Raw genomic sequence first — 12,873 nt, 5'->3', positions numbered from 1 at the left:
TCAGAAGTAAAATATGAATCCCATTGCTTGGTAAGATGCCTCTCAGATGTTTTCTAACAGTGGGGCAAAAAATTCCACAATCATCAATAATTAATACTTGATCGATTATCTACTTCAAAGCTTATAACATTAAACAATGTACGGATATATATAATTTTGTGTGCATTTTGATATGCAACTTTGGGATCAGACAATTCTGATAATATAAAATGAATGATAGAATTAACTGTGATCCCATTTTGTAGTATTCATTGTTTTTCTTGAAATAGATCAGTATAATTTTCAGTATTTAGAATTCTTTAATATTTGCTGTCAAATTGTTTTTATAAAATGCCAAATGAAAAAGTATTCAGCGTACGATTTTTTCCTTTCATTTACACATAAAATGTTTAGAAAATTAAGTCTTACTTGATTTCTAATTTAGTTCGAATATGTAAATTTGAACGGACATAACTTTAATATCAACATTTTTAATATTATATTCATGAATTCTAATTTTATGAAATATATATATTTTTTGTTTATATATTCTTATTTGTTTATTTATTTTGCTTGCTTTATTTCAATTGGGCATAAAATTGAGTGAGATTTTTTAAAAGATGTAATGCATTGTAATATATATTATGATTTTTTTTTTTTTTTTGTTCATTTGTTAATTTTAAAGTAGATTTAAATCTTGGCATTGCTATGCATATTTCAGGTTTAAAACACCTAATTAAGTTATTAATTTTGGTTGCTAATCTAATTAATTACATTGTGATCATGAATGAAAAATTAAATCATGCATTCTAAGACTAAAGTATATATGCAACCAAATGTAACAATAGTGACACAAGTGGAATGCTAAGCTGCTGAAATAATGAAATAAAACAAAATATCCCCCCACCCTCCTTTCTTTGAGTCAAAAACTGTTGCTTTACAGAAATAACAGTAGAATTATTAAAGTAAACATTATTTAAAAATCTATATAATGTTCGACACCATCTGTAATTTACCATCTAGGCAGAAAAATATCTGCTACCCATATTATCTGCATTATAATCAGAAACTCAAATATCGATTTCTGTGTATGATTTCGGTTTTGGAGTTAAAAAAAAAATTCCCAGATTTTTTTAATACTTGAATTGATTGATTTATCTTTGTGCAAATAAAGATAAGCATGAAAAAAAAAAGTAATGTGATTGTGGATTTTGCATTTTATTTACATTTTTTAGTGCTGAATTTTAGCAAAAATCAGATTGCTTACAAGTTTTATTATATTTAAAGCCAGTTAGAAATTATTGCTAATATTTTTTTTTTTTTTTTGTGTGTGGTGGTTCTTCTTCTGTTATCGTTATTTATTTTAGTTATTAGTTTTGATATGAGTATTCATTAACATTATGTAGAGAGAAGATCTCGCAGCAAGGAAAGAAAAGTTAACTAGAGAGATAATTTTGTGATTTAGGCAAGAAAAAGCTAAATAACATTTAATTGGATCTGAAATATTGTTAACAGAATAAAACCTATTGAAATCGTTTCATTTTCTAGTTCATTCTTATAAATGTATTGAACAACTTTTTGAAGTTAATTATATGTTGTATGTTTTTTAAATTTTCTGTTTAATGAAAACAGTAGTTAAATATTGTTCCAACTATAGAATCTTTAAGTAATTGCTATAATTTGGAAGGATGTAAGCTTTAAAAATAAGCATATGAAACCATTCTAATCTTCAATTTCATTCATTATCATTTTTTACAAAGCATGCATGACAGTGCTCAGCTATACAACCTACAAAATATGAAGTTAGCATTTTAAACATTCTTATATAAATTTTAATTATCATAAATCTGATAAATGTTACTGCTTAAGTAAAAAATAGTAGGGTTGCACCGCTTGTATTTCCATCAAATTGAAATTTTTGACATAATTTGAAATCTTAAGATGTATACTAAAGTAGTTTATCTAATCTATTGCTCATTAGAACTGCCTTTGATTAACATTATCATATTAGAAATTCTATTTGGTGATAATTGGAAACTTTAGTGAATTTTATCGTATTCTAATATGAATTTCATCCACTTGCCAGCTAGTTCTCTTTTAAAAAGTTCTGTATCATTGTATTTTTAATGAGTAATTTAGCCAGTCTGATTTTTAAAAAATCTGTTTGCCCAATTGTTATTTTTCAGGTTATAAAATCTGTACACAGTTTATTGACACGTTTGATGAATATTTTCCCTACTGAACCTACCAATTCTAATGTGGCCTCTAAATATGAAGAATTAGAAGGCCTTTATAGTGTCATCAGCAATTGTATAATGGAAGGGCTTACAACATATGAGAAGTATGTGCATCATCTTTCAATATTTTATGTCGATATTTTTGTTTACCACCTTTTGCATTTTAAGTTTAGCATCCATATATTTCATTTACACTCAAAATGCAGAGCAAGATGGTACAATTGTCAAAATAATTACTAACTTATTTGTATCTAATTTCATCTTTAAAAGAATAAGCCATTACATGCACAGTTTATATATATATATATATATATATATTGAAATTAACTTTATTAAACTCAACTCATTTATGATTAAAGAATTGAAGTAAAATTTTTTGTATATCAAATCTAAACATACAATTTTAACTAAAATTGATTAAAATTTAACTGAAAATTAACTTTTTTTCTTGTGAGAATTATTGTTAACATTATTTGAATTATATCCTCTGAAATTACAATATTACTAACTGTACATCTTTTGTTTTTATTGGGAAATAAACTTGATGATTTGATAATTTTGTAAAATATTTCAGGATTATACTATTTGACTTCATTTTAACATTCTTTTAAGCAATTGAACGATTAAATTGACATTTTTTTTTTAAATCGGTACTTAAAATAATGTACATGACTATTCTTCCTCTATTGGCAAATCTATTAATCGTGATTTTTTTTAATAATGATATATTAAATTTTTTTTAGATTTAAAATTAATTTTAAAAAATTATTCTTGATGAAATTTTATTAATTAGTTAATTATTATCTATCATTATCCCTGTGGTCTAGCCTTGCAATCAGTACCTACAATCTCTCAATTCCCAACATTTTCTTTTTAATATCTTAAATAATAATTGATAGAACAGACTATAAAAGGATAAATTTCATATTATTGATAAGCTACATCTTCTTTTTATAATATATTTGACAATAAATTCACATTTTTATTTTAATGAATAGAATATGGTATAAATACTTTTTAAAAAAACCCATAGATTTTTGTATTCTATGTTATTGCGCTTTTTTTTAAAAAAACCTTTTCATAAGAAATGTGTTGTAAAGTATTGTTGTTTTGAGTGACTCATGACATGTTGAGATGTTATGAGATTTATATGAAATGAAATTTATGTTATGAACTTGGGATTACTGAACTAGTTGTTTGGTTTGGTCAGTTATTTAAAATATGAATATTAAAAAATAATTAAGATCCATTTTATGGTTCAAGATAAATTGAAACAGCTGGATATATTATTGATAGAAAAATATGACATATATTGCATACTTCTTTTAATATTAGGAGCTATATTTATCTATCAGAAATTAAAAATTGATATAAATTATTAAGAAAATTAAAATAATAAGTTGTGATAATCAATATATTTTGTGTAGTTATTGAGCTTTGATATTAGCAAATGCAGCTGATAAAATAACTTTCATTTACAAAAAAAAAAGTCATAAATTTGGTGGTATTATCCTTATAACATTAGAATAGCATGATCAGAATTTTGTTCAGATTTTTTATGTTGTATAGGAACTAAAAAAGATGAATATCAGTATTTGTATTATATAGTGTCCTTGAATTTTTACCAAGCAACTAAGATATATCATCAAATTGGTTCATTATGTGTAATAGAGCTTGGTCCTCTTGATGTAATCCAACAATCAACAAGTAAATCTTGGAGCCACTGTAACACACAAGTACTGAAATATGTTTAGTTGTAAATTTGATTTTTATATTTCATTATAATTTTCTAGGTCACCTGTAGCTTCTCCACAGTCACTTTATCCTACTCTGATGTATTTGAAGTCTGCTATCTTGAGTAATCCTTGTTACATAGACAGACTGATTTCAATATTTATGCGTGTGTTACAGAAAATGACAAAGGAACACCTAACACCACCTCCCGATGATGGTAAATTTTTTCTAGACATTTTTTTTTCCCATTTCTCTTATTTTGTGTTTGTAGAAAAGGAATTTTACAATTAAATTTTAATTCAATTGCCATACTTAAATCTCTGAATTCTAGATTAAAAGACTGTATACGGCGGCACTGTACATGCTCAACTTGCTCCCAGAGCCCACACTCTTTTTAATGCTCTAGAAGCATGCTTGGAAAGCAATAGGGTGCATATATGCACATTTTTAATTTGCATTAGGTATTATATTTACATAAAGTATTCTTAAATATTACTATATATATTATGCATCTATTTATTATATAAGATTTTTTGCATTTAAAAATTTGTTTCCTTACAAATTAAAACTCAAACTTTGAAATAACCAAATATACAATAATAAAAAAACTTTATCATGTACTGTAAACGATTGGCAGAGATCTTCCGATGTTCTGGCTATATTGACTGTTTCCACATGCCTTTAATGTCGACTTTCAGTATTTTGCTAATCATTTGTCATAAGAATGTATACGAATTCATTGCCTTGGTAACATAACAAAAATATTTGACTCTGGTTGGTTATGCATCTATTCAACTGAAAAACATAAAAACGAAATGTCTTGTGGCATGGCCACAACATATAGCCTACTAAAAACAAATCTTGTGATGATTATGTTGAGATTGTGTGGATACCTGGCTTTATTGTATCAGATACAGATTGGTATTAATATTCAATTGTATCTAATATAGCTAGTAACTTATAATCTCATCCAAATGAAAGCTGGTACTCAAAAGGTATTGGTTCTCATGTTTATACTGATATGAATATGGTTTTATGTTGGGATTTCACTTCTTAGGAAGAGATATCGATGATATGCTATTGATCTTAGTTTTGAACTGTGTTTGATGGATGCATGAGAAGAGGAATGGAAAAGCTATTCTGATCTAATTAGTAAAAGAGAAGCTGGGAATTTTTCAGTATTATACATTTATACATGCCATTATGTATGGTCAAGAGCATTATTACCCGAGTATGAAATATATGCAGTTAAAAAACATGTCTAAGCAAATCCTAATACTTTATACTAGATTGATATAGTATCATCCATTTGAAAACGAGTGAGAGTGAAGAGATTGCCATTTTGGCTTCAGTTCAGTTCAAAAACTAATACTGATACATCTAGCCTGTATTTGTTTTGTATACCTGATATATATTTATATACCTGATCCAAGTATCATGCTACCTTATAATATAATATATTAATAATTTTGGAGTTTAATTGTTACTCAATGCTTAATTTTATAATAAATATGATAGTGAATTTTAAAGAGAATCAAAGACTGAGAAATAGATAATAGTAAAAAGGATTTTTTAAAGCACACTTTTAAAAATGTTTTAAATTCTGAAAAAATAAATTATAATAGCAAAAAATAAAATCAAAACAAAAGCAATAAGAACTTTCTGTAATGAAAACCATATTATAAGAAAATGATTGCAATAATTAATAAAAGAGAAAAAAATTCTTTAACATGCATTAAAAATTAAAATGCAGTACGAATATTAATTAAATGCAGTATAAATATCAATTTTTACCATTCTTATCTTGATCAGCTTTTTAATAAAGGTTTTTTCTCTATATTTCAATACATTAATTACGATGTACCTTATTTAAAATTTTATTACCAGAAGATGTGTTTGTCTACATGGGTCATTATTATTTTAACAGTATCTCGGACCTAATTTAATATCTGTTGATTCTGTCTCACTCTCGCATCATGCTTTTCACAGACAAAATGAGCAGGAATATTTTCAGATGTGCATTGTATTACAGATTCAGTATTGAAAATTTCCATGCTGATCTTATAATAATTAAATTTTAATTGAGATTATTACTCTAATTCATAAACTTTCAAGATGGAAGGTTTTGTAATCTGAAGTTTTGCAGTTGAAGTTAAAGTAGCAGTCAGTTAGTATAATATTTAATACTCCTTTTTCATAATTCAATTAGATATCATTTCAAAATACTTTTTTTATGCATGTTTTCATATATTGAAATGAGAAAATGATTTAATCTTAATTGAATGCTTTTCACTTGCTCAAAAATTGAGACAATGTCTTTTTTTAATTAATTTAGCTCTAATTTCTGCTTTGCTGCATTAACATTTGACCAAAAGAAATCGCTTCATTTCAGAAATGCATTATTTTTCTGTTTATGACAAGGTTGGACATAAATGTAAAAGGTGGAAAGGAATTAAATATTTGAATAAATAGGAGAACCTCTTTATCTTTATCTTCACAAATTCATCAGTATAAATTTTTACTATTTTGTTGCTTTTTGTGAATATTATCTTGTTTGTTTTCATTAATTTGGATATACATAATTATTTTTGTGTTGATAGGTTATGTCTATAAATAAGGTTTTTTTTTTTTTGAAGATTCAGTCTATTAGAATGATTCGCTTTAGTCCTATTTTCAATTAATGTTTTCTCATTCTAAATATGTAAAATACTAATAAATCCATCTATAATGAATAACATAATTAACTTAATTAAATTATTCATTTGTTTCTTTTTTCTTTTACAGTTGGCACTGACACCCTTATCCTTTGCCTTGACTTTGTCAAAAATCGAGTTGGTGTAATGGGCTCAGATATGCGAAAAATTTACATTGGTTCCATTCTCTGCAGTTTGATTGAGAAATCTCATGATGTAAAAGTTCTAAAAGCTATCACAAAGATGGTTGAGGAATGGATTAAAAGCAAATCGACTATTGCTGTAAATCAAGGACCTAATGTGAAGGAGAAATCCATTCTCCTGGTAAAAATGATGCAGTTCATTGAGAAGCGGTTCCCAAATGATTTGGATCTGAATGGCCAATTCTTAGAACTTGTACATTATGTTTATAAGTAAGTATTCCAATATAAATATAAAAATTTGTCCCAGATTATGTAGTTTTTAAAGTGTCAAAGAATCATATGCTAGGATTTCTTATTTAAATGAATATAAAAGCCAGTTGGGCTATAGTTTTTGATAATATTTTTTTGTACAATGATGATTTAATTCTTATTTTTTGCATGTTGTTTCGTGACACTTTTTGGATGTTCACTTTTTTGCCTTTTAATCAATCACATCTTTATAAAATTTATTTTAATGAGCATTAGTCTAAGGACTAACATTTTTCCATTGTAATTAAATTTGACTTTTAGGAATTTATAATCATTAATTTCAGGTACAAGTTAAATAAATTTAAATTGCAGTCATATCCTATATATATTTTTATCAGTTTTGCAAAATTAAAATCTATTTAAAGATATTGGGAAATTTTATCACGTCTTTGGCAGAAAATATATTCATAATTTTAGTTTAACCAAGAGTTATACAAGTTACCTCTGTCAAACTCGTTCTCTGCCACATGTAGTATATTAAAGCTGAATCTCTTTTGTGAGTTGAAACATTATTTATTGTAATATCATGATGTGGCTCTGTTCTATATAAGTACCAATTTAAAAATGGACGATTTAAAAAAAAAAACTATTATAAAAAATAAAGCTAATTGTAAAGGGTTCCTATTTTATATTCATTTAAGTTTTTTTATGAGAACTGTACTTCAAAAAGAGATGAAATGTACCACTAGTAAACACATGCACAAAAAATTGTACCTGTAAAATAAAAAATAAATATTAGATCAAAGGTACAGATGTATTTGACTATTATTTATATCAATTCAAAATTTCAGATATTAATTTCGCTCAATTTAGCCAAAGTAAATTATGGACAGTGTTTTAACATTCATTTAATGGAAATCCAAGAGCTCATTCGAATTCCCAATGAATTGGATTAGATGCATCGCAATGTATTGCTTTCCCTGTCATATTTTTAAAATTCATTTACCAATTATTACTAAAATTTTTACTAATGTATTCACTTAAAAATCAGCATTTGCTAGTGCTGTTTATATGGTCACATCATTAGCCTTGAGTATATTAATGTGTGAAGAGTTCCAAATTAAGGAATGTTTCATCTTATGCAGCAGAGGGGGGGGGGGGTCTTAAATTTGAAAAAGTGTCAATTTTCTTTAAACTACTTTATGTTTACTTTTATTATGGGTGAGCCATTATTAACATATTAATGTTTTCCTTCTTGATAGTTATAAAATTAATGGTTTTTCCCTTATTCTCATTTTTTCTAGGGATGAATCTCTTAAAGGCACTGAACTGACTTCTAAGTTAGAACCAGCATTTATGGCTGGATTGCGATGTGTGCAGCCACAGATCAGAGCAAAGTTCTTTGAAGTGTTTGATAACAGCATTAGACGCCGCCTTCATGATCGCTTATTATACATTTTATGTTCACAGAATTGGGAGAATATTGGTCAGCATTTTTGGATTAAACAATGCATAGAATTGCTACTTGTAACAGCTGTCGATGGTGCTACCGTTCAATGCTCTACACCTACTGTAATGCTGCCTTCCATGACATCTGTGTATGAACAAGCAGATTCTCAAGAAAAGGCTAACTTCTCCATGGCTGCATTAAATATCCAAGGAACTGATGGAGTTCAGGTTGAAATAAAAGAAGTAAATATAGATTATTACTTTGTTTTAAATTTTTTAGTTAAAACTTTTGTTAAAATAATGATTTTTCAATGCAAAATATTCAGTTGAAATATTTCTTACATATAAGGCCTTTTCATGGAAAACAATTTCAGAATTTTCGAGAGATTCACAGTAACTTTTCCTAATATGAATCGTACTGGTAATGTGATTAAGTCTCTCGATTTTTCAACTCAATTTAAAATCATTATCTGCTTTGATTTTGCTGCCTACCGTATATATATTTCTTCTGATGAAAAATTTAAATAAAAGATTTAAAACATTTTTTTTAATTTAATATTTCCAATTTAGCGAAATATAGCCAAATTCGCTAAAATTGTCCAAAAATTCTTCCAAATAGAAGACTTTTCCCAAAAATGCTACTAAAATTTGATGTTTAATTAAACTATAGATCCTATTTTAATCAGGGAATTTTTCACCCTGATATTTAACATTTGACTTATTTACATATATTTAAACAAACAACTTTTTAACTTTGTGATAATGAGTATTCAGCTAGATTCTATTTTACTGTCTTTTAATAAAGCAGCATGACTAGTGAGGTCATTTAATTGTCTTTAATGTACATTACATATTATGAAATACAAAGTACATCGCAATTCCTTCCAAAATTTTGCTTTCCATTTTAGAACAGGTTTAGAACTTGAGTCTTAGTGGATTAAAAACTGTCTTACTTTAGCTTAACTTCTTAATGCATGATGAGACTTTTTAACCCATTTGAATAAGTTAAAATTTGTCATAATATGCAGTGTAATATTTTATTAAGTGCAGTTAGCAAATGTTTTTTGAAATGACAACATGTGCATAAATATTGTGTGTGTGTATATATATATATATATATATATATATATATATATATATATATATATATATATATATATATATATATATATAATATTGCAGTTAATATGTTATTATTTCAATAGGCTCTTTTTATATGCTATTATTTCAAATAATGTAAAAATTGTTGCTTCCTTTCCTTGCTTTTTCCACTCCTTAAAATCATATTGCATTATAACTACTACATGAGTGCTATTTATACATTTCCTTGTATCTTCGTATACGTGCAGGGATAGGGAATTTTTAGTCCAGTTTTGAGTAGCTGGTTAATGTTAGAATGATTAAAATATTAAAGCCATGATATTTTTTTCAATTATTTTTAAATTGAAAGAAAGTAAATCATTTATAACTCTAGTATTATTCTGTGACTTCTGGTACTCTAGCAAAGTTGTAGTCCTGTATGACTCCATACAAAATTGGAATTTTCAATTTAATTAACTTTTTTAGAACGAATGTTTTTCAATTCTCTCCTCAAAAATCAATTGAAACAAGGTACTAATGCCTTGAAGTGCACAGTTCAATCTTGATGTCACAGCTTTCTGAAGCAAAATATGTGAACCCATGAAAAAATCTATTTTTATTATAATTAAAATTTTCTTAATTCTTAAAGAAAATATTAAAGGTTAAGAATTTTGTAATTAAAGTAGAAAACTGTTGTTTTTCATTGCAATGTTAGTAGAGCATATCTAAGGAAATATTTAGATATTATGGTATGTTGTATTTTACTTTTCCGTAAGCATGTTGTTAACTATTTTAGATTTTTAGTAAAATCAATTTTTTTCATTATTGCAGGAAGAAATAGATATTGAACTGCCTTCCACCGATGATCCAAATGTAAAAGCATCCATGGAAAGTCCTGCTGCAAGTCAAAATATTCTAGATCCTAAACAAAATGTACAAGCCTTGATTTCAAAGCAGCTCAAGTTTCTGGAAACTGTAGGCCAAATGAAAACCGTCAATTTTCTCAATGCTACTGCACAGCTCTGTCACTTGGATACGAATTTAGCTCAGTACTTATGGCTTCAGCTATTCCCTCGACTCTGGAAAATCTTTAGTGAAAAACAACAGGGAGTAAGTTGTTGTCCCCCTATCTGGAGCTTTGTGATTTTCAAATTCTTTAACTTCTTTGGTCATTAATTGTGAAGTAGGGTTTTCAGTTCCACTTTTATTTTATAGTATATAAAAAGTTTTTTATGTGCTTTTATATGTTTACTATAATTTCTTTTGCTTATTCAGTTAAATCCATGTTTTTCAGTCTTAAACCAAATAACAAGGAGTAAAAAAAAAGGCATTCTTCATTAATATTTTGCGACCTAAGAAATCAATCTGGGCAAAGAAGCTAGTGGCTTATTTATTAGTAACTTTGAAATCTAAAGCCTATCTTCTTATTAATGAAAAATAAACATGCAATCAAACATGAATTGGTTATTTTAGAAATGAATGATAAAAATGTTGGTTTCATATGCTAACTGTTTAGTTCTGCATTATTATGCAAATATTCTCCTTGAAATGCATGTTATCTAATTCTGTAACGTGTTTGTATAAGTTTTTACATTGTTTAATATTTGTAGGATATCAGTTTATTTAAAAATATAAGTGATTATGTACTTTTTCAATTATCTAATTATATTTTTTCTTCTTAGGCTTTAAGCAATGAGCTTGTTGCTTTTGTCTCAAGTGGCACTCATGTAATCCAGAAAGATTGCCATCCCAGTGCCTTGGGAACTTTCATTGAAGGTGTTACTCATTGTGTTCCTCCCATTCCATTGAGACCATTGATTCTTCAAGTAAATACTTAATGCCACTATTTTATCATTACTTTTCTCCTATAGTACTGTGTACTTTTCTACTATAGTACTGTGTACTTTTCTACTATAGTACTGTGTACTTTTCTACTATAGTACTGTGTACTTTTCTACTATAGTACTGTGTACTTTTCTACTAAATTACTGTGTGTTTTTTTCTACTAAGTTCATCAGTGTGGAGTTGTAATATTTTGTGTATATTTTTTGCTATGCCTAATGCTTACAAAAAAGTATCAAAAGTTATTCTATTTTCTTTTTGAATTTTTACTTTATCGCATGAAAATTTAAACCAACACAAAATATTTTATGCACCATGCTGTACAATATATTTTATGATATTTAATTTACCTGAGAGCAAGATTTATTTTGTACTGTTTGTTTTGGCATGGGGTTGGGGTTTTTTACTGTTGCAAGGGTTTCTACTATGAATTTTATTTATATCTTTATTGTTCAGATTTATTTCAAAAGAGCAGACTTGGGATTTTGAAATGCAAAATAAAGTTTTCATTCAACAGAATATTATTTTTCGTAACTTTTTCCAAAAATCTTATTTTCCCTTGTAAATCATTCATAATTTTTATATTCTTTCAGCTTTAGTATCTGCATTACCAAAAATTAAATTTTACAAATTAATAATTTTTTTATAATTCCGTAAATTTTTGGATGCCCAATCAATCTCTCTCTATATATAAATTGATATATGTTGCACTGAAATCACCCTCATTATTTATTGTCATTGGCAACAAACAAATTTAAATAAACCATCACACAAATTCCGCACTGCTTCATTAAACTTCTTCATAACTGCATTGAATCCATCTTTTCATTTAGTTAATTACTAAATGTGCAAAATATTGTTAAAAATTTTCTGGTGGATAAACAGTTAAATTTTCATTTTTACTAAGCAGAATCTTCTACCTTATTGTGTAAAATGAGTTTTGTAAAAATTGTATGTTATAAATACATAATTATTTTACATATTCTTAATTCCTTTTATTAAGATTCCTTTTTATTAAGAATATTTTTTTTAAATATGTCTCTCTTTCTTTTCATGTATTGCTTTTTATCTCTTTTCTGTTACATTGTTTTCTTTTCTGTTACATTGTAAAAAGGAATCCTTTTTATTAAGAATTCCTTTTTATTAAGAATATTTTTTTTAAATATGTCTCTCTTTCTTTTCATGTATTGCTTTTTATCTCTTTTCTGTTACATTGTTTTTAGAATCTACAATTTTATATATAATAATCCATAAATTAACCACAATCAGCTTTTTTGTTGATGGCAATTACAGGCTTTTTTGTTATAAATTACACCTAATAATATTAATTTAAACAATAACTTTGTGGGCATAGCTTGCTTTCATATCTTTTCTATTGCAAAACATTTTTATATGTGGCTATTATATATGGATTTTGGAATTATGTATAATTCTAAAAATTAAGTTTTAGTAGATACTCTACATATA

The 12,873-nt window shown here is 26.6% G+C and overlaps 1 protein-coding gene across 3 annotated transcripts in view; it reads left to right on the top strand.

Annotated features, from left to right (window-relative positions):
• LOC129956456 (transformation/transcription domain-associated protein-like) overlaps positions 1-12,873 on the top strand; it is a 123,916-nt gene that overhangs the window by 74,509 nt on the left and 36,534 nt on the right. For all 3 annotated transcript variants that reach the window (XM_056068343.1, XM_056068342.1, XM_056068341.1), the window contains 6 exons: positions 2,166-2,320; positions 4,010-4,167; positions 6,735-7,056; positions 8,340-8,727; positions 10,396-10,674; positions 11,247-11,390. In XM_056068343.1, the coding sequence (XP_055924318.1) occupies positions 2,166-2,320; positions 4,010-4,167; positions 6,735-7,056; positions 8,340-8,727; positions 10,396-10,674; positions 11,247-11,390 (1,446 nt within the window). The remainder of the gene's footprint in view (positions 1-2,165; positions 2,321-4,009; positions 4,168-6,734; positions 7,057-8,339; positions 8,728-10,395; positions 10,675-11,246; positions 11,391-12,873) is intronic.

Source organism: Argiope bruennichi, chromosome 11, assembly GCF_947563725.1.
Source record: "Argiope bruennichi chromosome 11, qqArgBrue1.1, whole genome shotgun sequence".
In the NCBI taxonomy this organism is placed as follows: Eukaryota; Metazoa; Arthropoda; class Arachnida; order Araneae; family Araneidae; genus Argiope; species Argiope bruennichi.
The sequence above is the reverse complement of the archived record's forward strand: the minus strand, read 5'-3'. Positions and strand labels throughout refer to the sequence as shown.